The sequence below is a fragment of the Antechinus flavipes genome, chromosome 1 (assembly GCF_016432865.1).
Source record: "Antechinus flavipes isolate AdamAnt ecotype Samford, QLD, Australia chromosome 1, AdamAnt_v2, whole genome shotgun sequence".
NCBI lineage: Eukaryota > Metazoa > Chordata > Mammalia > Dasyuromorphia > Dasyuridae > Antechinus > Antechinus flavipes.
Window position 1 is genome coordinate 507,144,660 of NC_067398.1, and position 17,957 is coordinate 507,162,616.

Below are 17,957 nucleotides of genomic sequence, written 5' to 3' on the forward strand. Positions count from 1 at the left end.
AACCCAAAAATTTATAAATAATTTATTCAGTCTGATCTGGTGAGGGGCTACTCTCTCACAAAGAAAGGACAAAAAATAGATGGTTATTGTAATTTGGCTGTATTTGATATAAACTCACTTCTCTTAAATCTAGGTAATTTACCTGATCCTTGCTCCTTTTGTAATTCAGATTACTAGTTTTTAAGGAAGAGAAAATAAGCACAGGTTATGGAAACAAAGGGGCTTTGTCCTAGAGAATGTGATTCAATTATGTGTATGTGATGGAAATCTATCTTATAAGTCATAGTGAACCATGTAGGGCTTGTTTAGAGACTCAATCAAAAAATATATATATACAACATCCACAAAGAGTACCCTTAATTTTCTTTGTATTTCCAAAAGGTCAAATGCTGCAAATACTGGCCAGATGATACGGAGATATATAAAGATATTAAAGTTACCCTAATAGAAACAGAACTTCTGGCAGAATATGTAATTCGAACATTTGCTGTGGAAAAGGTAAGTGTTCATTCTGTCTTGGTGAAACTGTGATATTGTAAATATCAATTTTTGCTGCAATAAACTTATTAATTTTTGATTCATCTGGGATAACAAAAATGTGATCCTACTAGAAGGCGAGATGCTAACTACAGGCCTTTCTCTAGATCCCTTTCAACTCTCGTAATCTTTGGCAAGCTCAATCTTATCCCTTTTCATAAGACAATCCAATTTATAGAACATTGGATTTGTAGTCAAGAGACCTAGTAGGTTAAAATTCTGGCTTGACTGAGCCCAAATTATTTCATTTCTTAGCCTCAGTTTCTTCACTTGGAAAATAGAAATGATGATACTTATGAAATAATTGTGAGAAAAATGTTTTATTAACCCTAAAATGCTATAAAAATGTTATTCTCATAGAATAGGGTTCAGCCAACCCAAAAGGTAGATTTCATTTATTTCCCTAGCTATATATCTTATATTCTATTTCCCATCTATTTGTTTTTCATCTAGTTGCTGGTGTTTTTCCCCTTGAGAAATATGTTGGTGCTTTTTCCTCATTTTCTTTGCCAATCATCTTTAAATATATAACAGAAAAGCACATGCGAGGTTTTTTTGGTAGGGGATTCATACAAGCACAGTGCAAAAGCAGGTCTCATTCTGTCTGGGATGCTTGTGTTGCCTTGATTATTTTCAGGCCCAGGTGCCAGCATTAACTGTACTAGCTGTGGAATAGATGATGTTATACATGGGATACTCTTAGATATGCCAACATTTTTTAACTATTACACCCATTATTGCTTAGTTGCAACTTTTGCTTTGGTCTTTGACCTCAGGTGAGGAACCTACTTAACTTTCTCCAAGATACCGGAGTCTTCAGGATGTTCATCTGTTGATAGATCTTTCTGATGTGACAAGATTTTACACCCATAGAATTTGCAGCTAGAAGCAACCTTCGGGATATTTAGTCTGACTATCTGTTTTTACAAATGAGGAATATTAGGTTTACTGAAATCCAATGAGTTGTCTAAGGATTTTTTTTTTGCTGGATTCCTTACAACAATTTGCAGATCCATATTTATTACAGATTCACAAAGCTGAGAGGGATGTTTATTTTCATATACTATTCCTACATATTATTTAGATTTTTTCTTAATCTTTTTTTTTAATAAGCAGACAGGTTATCTGGAGACTTTAAAGAATATGGAGTTCAGGTTGTCTTAGTACTTCAAGTTCCAAAGTTCATACTTTGATGTTAGCTTTTCTACTTCTTAGCCAGGATTGGAGAAAACATATGGAGGATTTTTCTGTGGCTCTTGGCAAGAGCATTCATGAATAGCTGCATTAAAACAGATAGGGATAAAAGACCCTAGATATTTTATTTAAGAAAAAAAAAACTTTCATCCAAGAACCATCACTTAAACACTGGGTTCTTTGAACAATTGTGAGCTTTCTAATAAGCTGAGAATGCTGCTAGAGGGTTTGTTTGTTTCTTTTCTCTTTTTCCCTTTTTTTAACCTCTTATTGTCCTCTTCTTCAGTCACAGCTGCACAGAAATGTTTCTGAACTACCCAGCTATTTTAGTCATTTTCAGTGCTCTCATAAAACCAAGTAAAGATATGGTAGAAGGAGGGGAGGATTGTTAAAAAAAAAAAGTATTTGAGGAAATCAAAATGATATGTTAGTGCTTTTCTAAAGAAGAGGGCTGCTCTTGAACAATCAAAATCTTTATAGAAAACAAATCATTAGCACTATGTGCAACCGTTTGCTTATTTTATGTCTTATTTCTCATTAGAAGAGAAAAGAGACTTTTTGTTGAAATTTCTGTAATTGTGATTCTGTTTCAGGAAGATAGTGTAGCAGGGACACTCAAGGTAGAGCTCTGAGTTTGCTTTTTATTCTATGAAAGAAGTAAAATTGTTGCAATTTACAGCATATGGAAGCCATATTTTCTGTCTACCTATTAGCTTGTAGGTTTCCATCTTCTAATGGAAGCAAAGATACCAAGCTAGACAAAATTTAAAAGCCATATGATGACTGCTATCTCAAGAAGAAAGCACATACAGCACATCCCGAGTCTAGTGCAGTTTTTAAATGATTATTTTAAAGAAGGAAATTATTGATTCCTTTTAAAAAAAATAAAGTGATATTGTTTGATTTTGTTTTAGGATGTCTCAGAAGTATCATTGCAGTTTTAACCTATAAAACTTTTTAAGCTTAAAATTCCACTTTTTTGGGACATCAGACCTCTTATGCTGTCAGTTGACTCTATACCCTATCTCCCTCTGATATAAAGAAAACTGAGTAGTCCCACTGAAGCCCTTCTGCTTAGGAAATAGTAGCCTGATCTTACTGTTCCTAAAAGAGCAAGGCTTTTCATTGGCCACCTGTTCTACACAGAATGGAAGAGCCCAGTGGCCATTTTTTTGTTGTTATTGTTGTCTTCCAGTCGATAATATTCTGAGAATGGTTCCATAGGTTTTACTAGACTCCCAAAGACATCCATGACACAAAAAATGGTTTTGAATCCTTGGGGTAAAGAGTACGAACAGTAAGTTTAGCACTTTAGTAAAATAGAAAGTTACCAGACAGCAGGATTTTTTTTCCCACTAACACCATACTAGCTTTGCCTTGCTTCCTTCTCCAGTGGCTAAAGTATCTATGGTCTCCCAGTATTCCTGGGTTTCTGACCACAGTGGCCAGTTTCTCTTTGCTGAGGTTTCTGCTCTGCCAACATGGTATTGTATCAGTTTTAGAGGGGGCAATTATTACTCCCACAAAGTCGTGGGTGGTGGCCAAGGACAAAGATAGTATTTTTACAGTCTGTCTCCCAAATCTCTTCCTTCTTCGCTTTTCCATTTAAGTACTTGAACAGATCTATAGAACTCAGGTAGACTGGCCCTTAACAAGAAATATAGAATCTATAATGGATTTACACTCAAACATTTTCAATTAGGTAAAACTTTCATAACTTACCCACTACAGTGTTACCTACATACCTTATTGAGACATTGGTGTATGGCTTCAGCCTCTTAAAAACTCTTTTTAGTAAATGCCTCTTAAAAACTTTTTTAAAAATCCAATATTTTCACTGAGAATCAAGACATTCATCTTCAGTGAATCATAATAACATACTCATAGCAAATGTCTCAAACTGAAATCTATTCTTTTTCTATCCAATCTTCCAAAGAACATGGCTCTTGTGAATTCCTCTTTTCAGCATAAAGTATAATACTCATTGAGATTAACTGTTGGAAAATTCAGCAGGAAGGAAAAGATGGAAGTTTGTGTCATATACCACTGAGTCAGTCTTTGTCAGTATTCTAGGGTAAAAAATTCAGGATGGTTTTGTGATACCAAGTAACCTTCCAATGATAAAAGTATACAAAAAAATAGCAGGATACATGTGCCAATCAGCTTCTTAGGTGCCCCCAATTCCTAAATTGTCTATGATGGCCATAGTAAAGTAGCACCTGTGATTCCAAAGCAAAACAGAAGCAAAACAAAAGACAGCCCATCACTAATATCTAAGCTATATCTGATTGTTTATAATGACAGATAGCAGAGCAAAGAGAGTAGAGTTTTCATAAACCATGATAATCCAGGATAGTAGATCCAAGTCATCTTTAGAATATACTAGTCTTGAGTAAAATAAATAAAGATGCCCCTACAAAGTTTGGTATCAGGTAATATGCTCATGAATCAGCTCTTCTAGTTGTTTTTGTCTACTTAAACTCCCCACGGCTCTCTTGGGAGAAAAGAACATCATTTGGCCACACTGCTTTTAAAGCTTTATCTTCTAAGGGGAAAGTGGAAGACAGAAGAGGAATAGGGAGTCACAGGGAGGGAATACAGCAAATATCATCAATTTTTTGATGTATCAATTGATTTTATTCCTTATCCTTTTCTTTTTCTTAAAAAGGTGTTACAAGTATCTATAGGAAGAGGAGGAAAGAGACACGCAGAGGGAAATTTAGACATAATAAAAATAAAGGATATCAATAAAATATATTTTTCAAAAAACATCTGGTAAAAGGAAAAACTGCTCCCAATTTTTATATAATGTCTATTCTGGTATTAAGTTTGCTCATCAAAAGTAGTGAGAAATTTAATGCTTTTTTTGTTTTATACTGTTTAACCTTGACTTATATACTCTGTAGTGTGTGAGTGAGATATATGTGTGTATAAATAAACTCTATTGTTCTTGAAACAAAAGAAGAGTCTTCTATTCATAGAGCTTGTGCCTTCTCTTTAGTTCCAAGGCCAAGCTTCTTTTAGCTCACTAGTCTGCCTGAACTCCCTCAGAATAGTAGGTACTTTTTAGGCTATTGTTTTCTTTTGAGACATGTGTGGTTCCCTCCACACACACCTAAAGTTTTGTCTTTATTAAAAAGAGAAACCTGAGACACTAAGTTACAGCCTAATGGAAAGCTGTTGTCTAATTTTCTGGCTAATACTCTTGGTTTCTTTCAGTGAGCACTTGTTCACTCTTCTCACACAACTCTCAATTAGATGCCATGACACAAGGCAATAAGTAATCTTAAAAAAAGATTAGAAAACAACAATCTTATCTTCAAGAAGGTTTCAGTCCGATGATAAGAATATAGATGTCCTTCAGGTTGTCTCTTTTATAAAATCATAAAGTTGGAAGAGGCTGGCAAGATTATCTGTCTCATCCTTACTCAAAGGAAAATTTTTCTACATCTTCTCCAAAAGTAGTCATCCAGCTTCTGTATGCCTCTCATGGGGAACTTTGTTATGTTTCAAACATTTTATCTATAGTATAACACTACCTTCTATTCTACTGCCTATGCCTGTGACACTTGGGTCTGTTTCTCACTTGACTGCTAAATTCACAGAGTAACCTGAAAAGAAAAAGTAAATGATTCTTATTAGGAAAGTGGTGGCTACTACTACTACTACTGCTGCCACCACCACCCAGAAAAGGGAAGGAAATCCATCTCAGTGTTTAAATTGAATATGTAAATTGATATTCTCCAAATATCCCATCTTTCCCAAGACACTTGCAAACATCTTACAAGAAATTTTCCAATTATCAATAAAAGCAAGAATTAATTTCTTTCCCTCACATTTATTAATTTTCCAGTGGTTTTATCACTTGATCAATAACTTGACAATTCAGGAAACTTTGAAATTCCTGTATTTATTTGCTTATTTGTTTATTTTTACTTACTACCATTTCCCCTTTCTTTTACCTTCCAAAACTATCAAACTGATGACAGAGAGGAGTTCATGAAATCCGAGAAATTAGACAGTTTCACTTCACAGGATGGCCAGATCACGGGGTGCCATATCATGCAACAGGATTGCTGGGGTTTGTTCGACAGGTTAAGTCCAAGAGTCCTCCTAATGCAGGCCCATTGGTCGTCCATTGCAGGTAAGTTTAAATTTCTTGGTAATAATGGGTTGGGGATTTTTTTGATATGTTTTGTTTTACAGAAAACATGATGGTCTCTTTTTCACATACTAACAGGCTCTTTGCTGTTTTTTTCAGCGCTGGTGCTGGTAGGACTGGCTGTTTCATTGTCATTGACATCATGTTAGACATGGCAGAAAGGGAAGGTGTAGTAGACATTTATAACTGTGTCAGAGAGCTACGGTCGCGGAGAGTCAACATGGTGCAAACAGAGGTATGGTAAATTATCATCTCCTTTTTCTGTGCACTGCATACATCCTCAAAGCATAAATTCAAGAAATTAATAACAAAAACCAACCATAACTGCTGCTCTTCTTCCAAGTCTCTATGGGGTAAAATGATACAAGCCCATTTTTTTCCCTTTGCAAACATTAAAAAGAGGGCAGGCAAATATAGATACCTGGGAATAAAGGTTATGACCACAGAGAAGAATCTAATATTGTTTTATGTCATAGCTAAGTGGTGCAGTGGATGGGGAGTAAGGAAGACCTAGCCTCATCCGTTAATTAATAATGTAATTCTGAGCTAGCTATCTGGCCTCTATTTGCCTCATTTTCCTCATCTGCAAAATGGTGATAAAAGCATCTGTCTCTCAGGGTTTTTACAAGAATAAAATAAGATTAAAGGATTTTACAAACTTTATAGCAATATATAAATGCTAGCTCATTATTATTTTCATGTGGCTTTTGTGTCAAGGAAATAGGTATCACTATATAAGCACATAATACAATCCATTTCCATTATTACTTTTAAAATAGATTGTAACGAGGGGTAGACTGACTCACACAATTGGGCATGTGTCCAGTTGCTTCTAGAGGAAGCCCATGCTTTATGTTCTTTTTCCAGGGCTTATGGGGAACAGCAAAGACCTGTCATTCCTAAAACGATACTTCCTGGCCTGGCACAGGAATATGTCTGGTTTGTGGAGGTCATCCAAGCTTGCTTAGCTATAAAATTAAATGCAAGGTGCCTAGGGCACTTACATTTTGGAGATAAAGGACTCAGCTCATATCCCCTAGCAAATGCAAATTTACATTAATCATTTTGTCTTATTAACTCTGTGTCAGGACACCTGGAAATTACCCTCTGAAATGGCTTTGAGTTGCATTGATTGCAAGGAAACCCAAATTTCCTTGTGAAGCTAACATAAAGGACACTTGGCAGAGATTTTAAATACTACTTTTTCTAGCCTGTTTTTTAGAGTGATGATTATACTTTTTAGAAGTTAAGAGTCATATAGTAGATACAAGAAAATTTGGAAAGTGAAAAGTCCTATTTATTTTCAGGGACTTTTAAAGAGTAATGGGAAACTATCCTAAAAGTCAATGCAGCAAACCATTAATTTGGATAAATTAAAGTCAAATCAGTGAAGTCCAAAATGTAGAATATTTTAAAAGAATTAGCACATCAATAATTTTAAGTCCATAAGTTCATACACAGTATTCTTCCTAGTAAAGGTCCCCTCCCACCTGCTTTAATAATCATCTTCATCTTCATCACATTAAATGATATTTACAGATGAGTGTTGTAATATATTTAAAAAATTGAAACCTTTCAAATTCATCAGATAAAATATATAGGATCACCAAAAAAATAAAAATAAAAACCCAAATACAATTACATTGAAATACAGTTTTCAAAGTTCTGGGTTGTTTTAAGTTCACAAACCCCAAGTTTAGAATACCTTTTTAAATAGTGTTTCTCTTTGTCTTCTAAAAATCCATTGTTTATATTACTACTTTGAAGATACTATCTTTTGTTTCTTCTCTAGCTATATTGCATCATCTTTTTTCCCCTCCTCCATTATTGATTATCTGATTTAATCCTCTCTTTCAGGAACAATATGTATTTATCCATGATGCCATCCTGGAAGCCTGTCTTTGTGGAGATACATCTGTCCCAGCTTCCCAGGTTAGGTCTTTATACTATGACATGAACAAGCTGGACCCTCAAACAAACTCAAGCCAGATCAAGGAAGAATTCCGGGTAAGTCACATAAGTTTTGGAGAATTCCCATCCCCATCAAGATTCATCTTAAAATCCAATTAATGGAAGATTCCCATCCACCTTTAGTCCTTAGTCTACTTGACCAAGAGAACCGATTTTCCTCCTGGAAAGAAAAAGTTGTGCATTGGAGTCTCTTGTTAAGGTGAGGGTGATGCCATATCCTTGACAGTCCTTGATAGTAATGATAAAGCAGGTTAGGTTCTTAATTTCTTGTCACATTATCTTCCTCTTATCAGACAGAGCCCTGTCCAAGTGTACTTCAATCTTTAGGCAAACTGTGTTCCCCAGACTCTAAATTACTGGTCATCTGTCCAACCCTAGCCATCCTTTAAACTGAGTGAAGTCAGGGTCTACCACACTGACCTAAGCTGGCCCCCATTTCTGACATCACTGTGCATTATAAGGAAATTTAAGAAATACAGAGAGCATTAAAAAGAAGAGTTTGATCCTAGATATTTATTCATCTATATTGCTCTCATTTTTATCTTTATATATCCAGTGCTTAGTACATTAGTGTTTCAAAAATGTTTTCCAGTCATTAATTTTTTTGTTTTTTTAACTTTGTTTTTAAAATTCTGTGCTCAACATATATCAAAAAAAATTCCATTCACAAAAGCAAATCAGAAAAAGGTTTTGCATGAAATTATGTCTGTTACACAGTTTGCTCTTTTTTAAAGGATATAATAAATTTAATATGCTACTTTCAAAGCTCAACTATTTGTGTTTCCCTCTAAATTTCTTAATGTTCCCTTCTATGAATTTTCTTTTAAATGCTTTTAAAATTTTTAAGTGCTTTTAAATGTCTTGTGACCTTTTTTCTTCCTTTTCTTTTCCTTCTTGTCAACATTATCCCTAACCTTCCTTTCTCTCTAACCACAAAACAATTGAATTGACAAAAACCAAAACTCTTATTTGATAAGTGTTTTTCAAATAAAACTTTCATATGTGTATATACATTTTATGTGTTTTATATATATATATATATGTGCATGTGTATAAAATTACAAATATATAAAATATGTATGTATATATATATGAGTATATTAGCTTTATTTTGGACTTATTTTAATATCAAAGCAGTCTTAATCCACTATGCAATTGATGTTTTCTTAAATGACTCTTTTTTTGATAATATATAGACTCTAAACATGGTGACTCCAACTTTACGTGTGGAAGATTGTAGCATAGCTCTTCTACCCCGAAACCATGAGAAAAACCGATGCATGGATATCCTACCCCCAGATCGATGCCTGCCCTTCCTTATCACAATTGATGGAGAGAGCAGCAACTACATCAATGCAGCTCTGATGGATGTAAGTCAGTCTTATCTAGAGTAAGGAAGAAAGAAAGAAAAAGAATAAACCTTTTCCAAACCAGAAGCTACAAGAACAAGATTTGAAAGAGTTTTTCTCTCATTCTATTCATTTGTTCTATTTTCTTCCCTGAAGACACAAAATATTTTTTTACTGATGAATTCAAGAAGTCACTTATCAGTTATGTCAAGGCCAAGGTTGTCCAGTCCCTCAGAGACAGCCAGTCCAGAGGGCTGATAAATGAAATATGTCTAAGCTACTTTTCTCACACTTACATTTTTAACTATCCAGCCCAAGAGTAATAAATAGATACCTTTTAAATCACAAAGGGGCAAAATGGAATAATATGGTTTGCAGGATCCTTTTCCTTTAATTTGGGCAGTAATTAACTGGCTTTGGGTGGCAGGGATATGGAGATGGCCTGTCAGTATAATACACAACCCATTATTTCCTGTCAGTCTATTTACTTCTAACTGAATGAACATTTGCTGTTCAGTGATGAAAAAGTGAATGAATAATTATTTTTAGTGCCGTTATAGCAATTTTAATACTTTTGGTATGATATCAGTAAAAAAGGGCACTTAAACTTGCTTTCAGCTCTCCAGAGCTATAAAGAGCATCTGTAACATTTTATAGCTGGAGTAACTAAAACTCTCACACATACAAATGACAAGAAAACAGATTTTTAGAGCACTGATTATATTTTAACTATGCGTTTTTATTTTAAAAAACAAAGGTAAAGTTGAAAAGTGTGTATTAAAATGATTCATTGTAGGTACTCTGAATGTTGGCTTTTTTAAATAAGAGCATTATCACCTCTCACCTGCAGTAATGGCCAAATTAAATCACCTTCTTTCCAATTTTCTTCCCTTGGTTTCTCTCTTCAATTCCTACTGTATGCCACTGTCAGATTAAATCTTTTAAATACATAGCTCTTATCAGTCTATTAATTGTCATATCACTCTAATCATTCTATTACGCAAAGATTTCCCTCATTTACAATCCAAACTGGTTAATTAGTTTGCCATTTAAGGTCCTGTATAGTCTGATTTCCTCTGACCTTTGCAGCCTTATCTTAATTCATCTTTGAGTACTCCATATTCTAGCCAAAATGTTCTTCTTGCTGTCTCCCAAGCTTATCCAGGACTTTACTGACTCTGTTTCTTTGCTTATGATGTCATTGGCATTAATTGAGCATTTATTTTCCATCACCCCCTTATACCTTTTTAAAGACTTGAGTCTAATCCTACTTCTTATACAAAGGCTACCCTGACTCCCTGCAATCAGAATGGATCTCTCCCTCCCCTGAATTCATATTTTATTTGTATGTCTGACACACGTATATATTTTATTTAATAAAATGCCTATATTATGCTAGGCTTTGGGCATACAAAAAGAAAAAGCAACATAGTTCTTGCCCTTGAAGGACTTATAGTCTTAGTGAAAGAGAGAGACAGTTTTTATGAGAATCAAATGAGATATCTGTCAAGTGCTTAGCACAGTGCCCATAGTAAGTTCTTAATAAATGCTTGTGCCTTCCCCCCTTTCACTTATTTTTGTAAGCAGCTAGGGAGATAAAATGTTGCACTTGAAGTCAAGAGACCTGAATTCAAATTTGGTCTCAAACTTTTAATGCCTGTGTGACAGTAAACAAGTCACCCAGGTAGTGTCTGTAGACAAGTCACTAACCCACAATGTGCCTTAATTTTCCCAGCTGTGAAATGGAGAAAATAATAGCATCTATCTTCTAGGATTGTTGTGAGGATCAAACAAGATACTATTGTTAAACTGCTTTGCAAACGTTAAAGCTCTATGTAAATATTAGCTTTCAGTATTATTATTATCTTCTCTGTGCCTCAGTATTTCTTTTTGTAAGAGGAAGAATTTGGACATAATGACTTATAAGATCTCTTCTAGCTTTAAATCTATGGTTATATATTTATTGGATAAATGAATAAGTATCTAAGAGTTTTAAAAGAATCTAATTGCTTAAATCTCCTACTCCTTTATTGAGAAAAGAAGTTTATTATGGTGAATTTTCAGAGAGATAAATCAAGGCCTAGAAATACTATACTTTGAAATTGACCATGGCGATGTGATTCAATAAGTATTAAATGTAGGGAATATTTTCTACCCCTATCTCTGTTATCAAATGTGCTGTAGGTAAGGCTATAGTATATTTACAAGTACAAGAAGTAAATGGATCAACTTCTTTCTTTCACATTTTTTCAAAGTTTACTGACTTGGGCTTTTTCTCTGTTTGCTTTTTGCAGAGCTATAAACAGCCTTCAGCTTTTATAGTCACCCAGCATCCTTTGCCAAACACAGTCAAAGACTTCTGGAGATTGGTCTTAGACTACCACTGTACATCTGTAGTCATGCTAAATGATGTAGATCCAGCCCAGGTAAGTTTCAGTAACCATTTTCACTGAGTCCAGGAACTTTGACAGCAAGAACTGCATTTGTTTATTTTATTTTGAAGTACCTTGTACTTGCATTTAATTTGAAGTATTATAGTATAGCATGGGTAAGTAAGCATCAGGCCAGGAGTTCGAGGATCTGGGACCATTGAAATGGAGGAATAATATTAAGAATCAGGCAGGTGTCAGAAATGAAAAAGCAAACAAATTAAAAGCGGATCAGGCAAGGCAAAATGAAGGTAGGGAAAGACCGGTCAGAAGCCAGGAATACGAAACAAGCATTTTGAGAATGTATATATCAGAAAGCAGGACACTGTGGATGACTAAAACATGGGGAGCCAGGAATTAAAGGAACAAAGTAACACAAATAGGAAAACATGTAAAGTAGCAGTAATTTAAAACCAAAAAAAAAATCATGTAGTTCTTTGCCTCTTCCTAGATTTTAATATTTATCTTGTTTTAACAAGGACCAGTACCCAATATAGTTATCTGAGATTTGCATGTGGAAATAAGTGAGACTACTAGGATAGAACAGGTCAGTGAAGGAAATGAAGGAATAATGTAATTCCTAAGCTGAGATGCCACACTACTTTTGGGGACAGATATACCTGGATTTGGAATCAAAGGATCTGATTTCAAAGCCTTTTTCTGCCCTTTATTACCTGTATAGTCTTAGGCAAGTCACCTGCTAAGCCTCAGTTTCTCTCTTTAAAATGAGGAATTTGGGTAGAAGACCTTTAGTGTTTCTTCTGGCTCCAAACTATTGATTATCCGTGATCCTAGTTGTGGGATATAGCTTATGTAAGTAGAACAAGCTGGAAAAGGTTTTCCCTTCCTCTCATTTTGATTTGGTGGATTTCTATCTGTCACTTCACAAGGACATTAAAGTCACTTCTCCAAACTCCCATTATGTTACATTTTAAAGACTCTGTTGTGAAAGGTAGTTAATGAAACTTTAACAATAATCCTTGTACTTGTATAGTTCTTTTTGCTTAAGAAGCTTAAATATTTTACAGTCTCTCTCCCATTGATTCTCTCAGCAGGGTAGATTTCCCCCATTTGTAAAGGCAGTCAGTTGCTAAAGCTAAAAAGGATTAAAGGATTTGTCCAGAGTAACATCTGAAGGTAGAACCCACAGTCCTAATTTCCCAGCTCCATTCTTTGGATTAAATTGCCCTAACTCTGAAAACTTTCCCCACTTCTTCCCTCTCACTCCCTCTCCACCCCTTAGTAATAGTCACACATAGGGGTATATTTGTTTTATTTATTTATGATCTTAGACAAGTCACTAACTTCTCAGAGCCTTCCTTTGCCTATCTGTAAAATGGGAATAATAATATTTGTACAATCTATATTGAAGTACTATCATCAACAAGCACCAAAGAAAGACAGTCTAACCCTCAAAGAGCTTATATTCTTATAAATAAAGACAATATAAGAGAAATATGAAAGGGGATGGGATGATCCTCAAGGGCTATGGTGGAAGAAGTCTAAAGAATTAGAAGTTGACTCCAAAGAGAAATAAGGGAACAAACATGGCCGGCCTGTAGCTGTCTTAAAAGTGAAGGTTTTAAGAGAAACTAACCAATCAAATTAGAGAGTACATATAAAGTATATTATAAAGCAATATATAAATATAAATGTCATATATAAATATAAAAGCAGCATATAAATGGAAAGATCATCATGTCCCCAAACCCAGGCTCAAGAATCCATTAAAGCTTCAAGGTGGTTGACCTTGGAAAACCATTTCTCTGATCCCCATTTTCCTCATTCATTGAAGGATTCTGTGATTATAATCCTGGCATCTTCTATCTCACAATTCAAAAGAAGCAAATGAGAAAACATGAGTGCTTTGTTGTCCAACTACCTGCAAAAGCAATATCTATGCTATTTATTTAGATAAATGCTTCCCTTTTTTTGACTGCCATAAATCCTAAAGTATACTAAAACATTGCTTTCTATCCAAATCAATTTTAAAAAAGACGAGTCTTGACATGCTCTTTTGAACAACTATCTGGATTCTAGGTATTCATCATAAGCACTAAATGTCTGAGCCCATAATACTCATCACCTATTCAATGAATGGAAGGAAAAGAGAAAAGAACTTCAAACTTGTATTCAGGACACAGAGGTGATTTTCAGAGTGTAGGAAAAGAGACTCTGGGGAGTCAGTCTTTTAGGAAACGCTAAATAGAGCATTTGAACTTAAAAGCTGTTACAATTGTACAAGAATAGCTCTTGACTCCTTTAAGTATTTATAGGTCCAGTGCATGGAAGTGTTATGCACCATTAAAGCCATTTTCTACACAGTTTACTTGAGCAAAGTATGGAATGCAGTATGTCAAGAGCCAAACCCTGGTTTAGAAAAATTCATATTTCTCCACTATAAGTAAAAGACAGGATTTTGATTAGAAGTTGAACTGAGAGAGCAAGTGAAAATAAAATCCAGCCCCAGCAACCAAAAACCAGCCACAGCAACTCAAATGGGAATAGTACAGGTTTTTATCACTATCTAAATATCCCATCATGATACCTATTAATTTGAATAGTTGGTATCCTGGGGTATCAAAAAAAAAAAGAAAATGAATACTAGCATGCTCACTTTTTACGGGCAGCTTTACAAATGGATGGAAATTATGTTTAAAAATAAGTAAATATAAGTTATAAGAACAACAAAAAAGTGTTTTTCATTTTCATTCTTAATCAGAAAATCTAAGGCTTTTTTTTTTCTGCCACTAACCACATCACTTTGACTATAGTAATAGATAAGTGCCGCCTGATCCATTTTTGCATATATGAGATTAAAACTGACATTGTTTAATCTGAAGAAAAATTGTCAAGACCTTGTGATAAATAGCATCCATCTTAAAGATTCAATTGGCGCATTCTGTAAAAGTATAAAGTCCTTCATTGTTTGCTAAACATGTTTTACCTGAGACTATTTAATATTCTTTGTATCAACACCAACTGCCACAGACACAGACTATAAAAATAAGGCTTTTAAGATTTACCCTCTCTATCTTTATACCTCAAAAAAATTGCTTCGATATTATCAGAAAGATAAAGATTAATGAAAGCCCTAGAAGAGTTATTGGCATGTTTTATTTTAAAATTCAGATATTGAGATTCATAATCATCTGAGAATTTCAAGCAACATATATTCATGTTTTCCTTGCAAGGGAGGTTGCTGGGACCCTTTATTGGTGGGTTTCTTATAGCAGCAGTTATATCACCATAGAGTTGGAAAGTCTTAAGTTTAAATCCAGCCTGAGATACTTATTATCTTATCTGAGCAAGTTACTTCACTTCTGTTTGCCTCAGTTTACTCAACTGTAAAATGGAGATGATAATATCACCTACTTCTTAGGATTTTTGTAAAGATAAAAGGAGGCATTATTTTTAAAGCACCTGGCCTAGGCCTAGTATGTAGTATATGTTAGTTGCTTAGTAAATACTTATTTAATCTTTCCCCTTTCCTTCCACTGACTCTTTGAATTTCATCTATTATTGGAGCCTTTGAAAAACCTCCTAAATTTCCTCACACAATTCAACTCCATACTGAATTCATCAATGCTTTAGATTTAGGCAAATGAAATAGACTATATCTCTAATCTCAGAGCTTAGTGTTTCAAACTTTTAAAATTGTGTTTTCAATTTAAAGCTACTTCCAGGTGACAGTGATGAGGTTTAGGCTTTGGGGTTCCCTTCTGTCAGGGAACCAAATGATGAGGTCTAGATTTAGGGAACCAAAATGAGATTAGGGCTCCTGGTGGTCAGGGAATTAAATGATAAGATTTGGGGTTCAGAGACCAAATGAAAAGGTTTGGCTTCCCTAAACTCCCTTGGGATACGGTGCAAGGATAGGGAGTTTTGGGGAACCCCCCTTCTGGCGGTGCAGAGATTCTCTGTAAAGGAATTTACAAACTAAAAAACCTAGATTGATAAAAGAGGTTTATTATAGGCATTGGGAAATAAAGCAGTGGAAGAGTCCTGGCAGAGAAGTAAAGTTTAGAGAAATCCCAACAGAGAGGCATAAAGTCTTGTTAGGGAAATAGGCGAGAGAGATAAAAAAGAGGGTAGCGCTGGAAGAGAATCTTATTCCAGCGGGTAGAGGTTTCCTTGGCATAACATGGCATGGCATGTTAGGATTTCTGCAAAGAAGTGAGTTCCAAGTTGCAGTTTTTATAAGGAAATCTGAGACAGAAGTTTCAAATGAATGAGATTTCCTCAATGTTGTCACTGCCCCCAGACCTAAATGAGACCACTTACGGGAAGTGGTTGAGCCCGCAATAGGAGTATAAAATCTTGGAATTGGATGCTTCAACTAGTCCCCCCAAGATAAAAGAATGAAGCTGTTTATCTTGTTTCCCTTGGGTGGGGTCCCACAGACATAGGGTTCGAGGAGACTCCTTCAAGGAGTTTTAGAGAGTTTTGGGGTCCCTTCTTCAACATCAGTGGTTATGTACTGCTGTACTACTGTAATTGCACAGATATTAATTTAAGAAGATAATGCTCTGCTCATAAAACTGTCCAAAAATCAGCTTACTGATTTTTATTTCTGAACTGCTTACTTCTGAATCTGGTTAAAAAAATCCTTCCCCCAAATAATCATCAGTTATGGTGCAATCCCTACCCGGAGTAGAGAGACTTTGTTGTTAAAAGATATGTGTGGGTCTCTTAAGTCTTTTAAATATTGCAATTGAAGGCAAGGGGAATTCCCCAATGCTAGATAGGAACTTCTATTAGCATGCAAATGTATTTTGGGGATCCCTGGATAGAAATACTGTTAAGAGATATAGTGGCCCAATTGGGAGGGCAGAGTTGTAGAGGGCTAAAAAATGCTCATGGAAAAAAAGGTAGGGGAAAGATGGAGAGAATATATGGAGAAAAGAAGTGAGAGGAACCAGATACCAGAAATCCAAGATGTGGTTAGGCAGAAAGAACTCAAGAGGCTTGCAGAATTACCTTTGATCAGTTCAGAACAAAGGTCTGCTTGGTCTTTAGAGTTGCCCTCAGGAAACCAGGTGTATTAATTGTCTTAGTAGATGGCTGTAAGTACAAAGGTTTTGACCTGGAGAGTGCTAGAGATCTAGCCTAAACCAGACCTTTCTTCTCCAAAGATTGGTTGAGGGTAATAAGTGGGGGCGAGGTAGGGGAGACAAGATACATAGATATGAAGAAGCATAAACCCAAATATCAGAGTCTAGAGTGGGGAATGGTCTTTGAAGATTGCAACAGGATATGGCAGAAAGGAATTATTTTATGTCTTAAATCAAGATTAGAATTCTGCCTCAAATCACTCAGTAGTTGTGTGATTTTAAATAAATCACAATCTCTAAGTCTCACTTTTCTCATCTGTGAAATGAAGGAGTTGGCCCTTTCATGCTCTCCCCCTAGATCCCTTATATCTCTAAATCAGTGATCCTGGGATAGTTGATGAATATAAAAGTAGAAATGATTTACTTCAACTGCATACATTTTGCTGTAAAGAGGGCTAGTAAAGGATTTTTTTTCACTCACACCAATTTATAAAAAAGTATTTGCTAAAATGTAGACTGGGTTTCTTAACCTGTTTTTCTGTCGTGGATCCTTTTGGCAGTCTGCAGAAAACTATGAACCTTTTTTCAGATAAATATTTTAAATGTAGGAAAAAATGAATAGGATTATAGAGGAAATTGAGTCAGCTAAGTGGCACAATGGATAGGAAGACTCGAGTTCAAATGCAGCATCATATGTTTACTGGCTAGGTGATCCTAGGCAAGTCCCTTCACTCTGTTTGTCTCTGTTTCCACATCTGTAAAATGAGTTAGAGAAAGAATTGACAGACCTTTCAGTGTCTTTGCCAAGAAAACCCCAAATGGGGTCACAAAGAGTCAGATATGATTGAAATAACTGAACAACAAAACAGAAAAAAAATCAATTCTATTGAAATTGTCAAAAAATTTTAAGAAAAATGTTTGACTTAAAAGGTTTTTCTTTCTTTTTTAAAAAGTTCACAGACCCCCTGATTCAGGATCTGTTGAGGGGTTCTAACCTGTATTATCAAAGAAAATGTCAATAATGATGAAATTTTACTTTTTTGACATATTCCATGTGCATGTGATTCATACATGGAAAACCTTGAATACCATAGTGAAAGATGAGTACTTGTATCAACCTGGTATTGGACTTCAGAGGACAAGAAGTGTAAACCTAGATATAACTGGGGAATAAAAGGCAAGGGAGAAAAGGTGTAGCTTTAAGAAAAGGGGGAAAAAAGATATTTTTTTTTCCTTTTAAAGGATGGTTTATTTCTATATT

General features: G+C 35.1%; 1 protein-coding gene across 6 annotated transcripts in view; it reads left to right on the plus strand.

The window, feature by feature from the left end:
- Positions 1 to 17,957, plus strand: part of PTPRM (protein tyrosine phosphatase receptor type M) — a 966,854-nt gene that overhangs the window by 924,560 nt on the left and 24,337 nt on the right. For all 6 annotated transcript variants that reach the window (XM_051970436.1, XM_051970437.1, XM_051970431.1 and 3 more), the window contains 6 exons: positions 382 to 498; positions 5,721 to 5,875; positions 5,993 to 6,128; positions 7,751 to 7,900; positions 9,061 to 9,234; positions 11,508 to 11,639. In XM_051970436.1, coding sequence (XP_051826396.1) covers positions 382 to 498; positions 5,721 to 5,875; positions 5,993 to 6,128; positions 7,751 to 7,900; positions 9,061 to 9,234; positions 11,508 to 11,639 — 864 coding nt within the window. The remainder of the gene's footprint in view (positions 1 to 381; positions 499 to 5,720; positions 5,876 to 5,992; positions 6,129 to 7,750; positions 7,901 to 9,060; positions 9,235 to 11,507; positions 11,640 to 17,957) is intronic.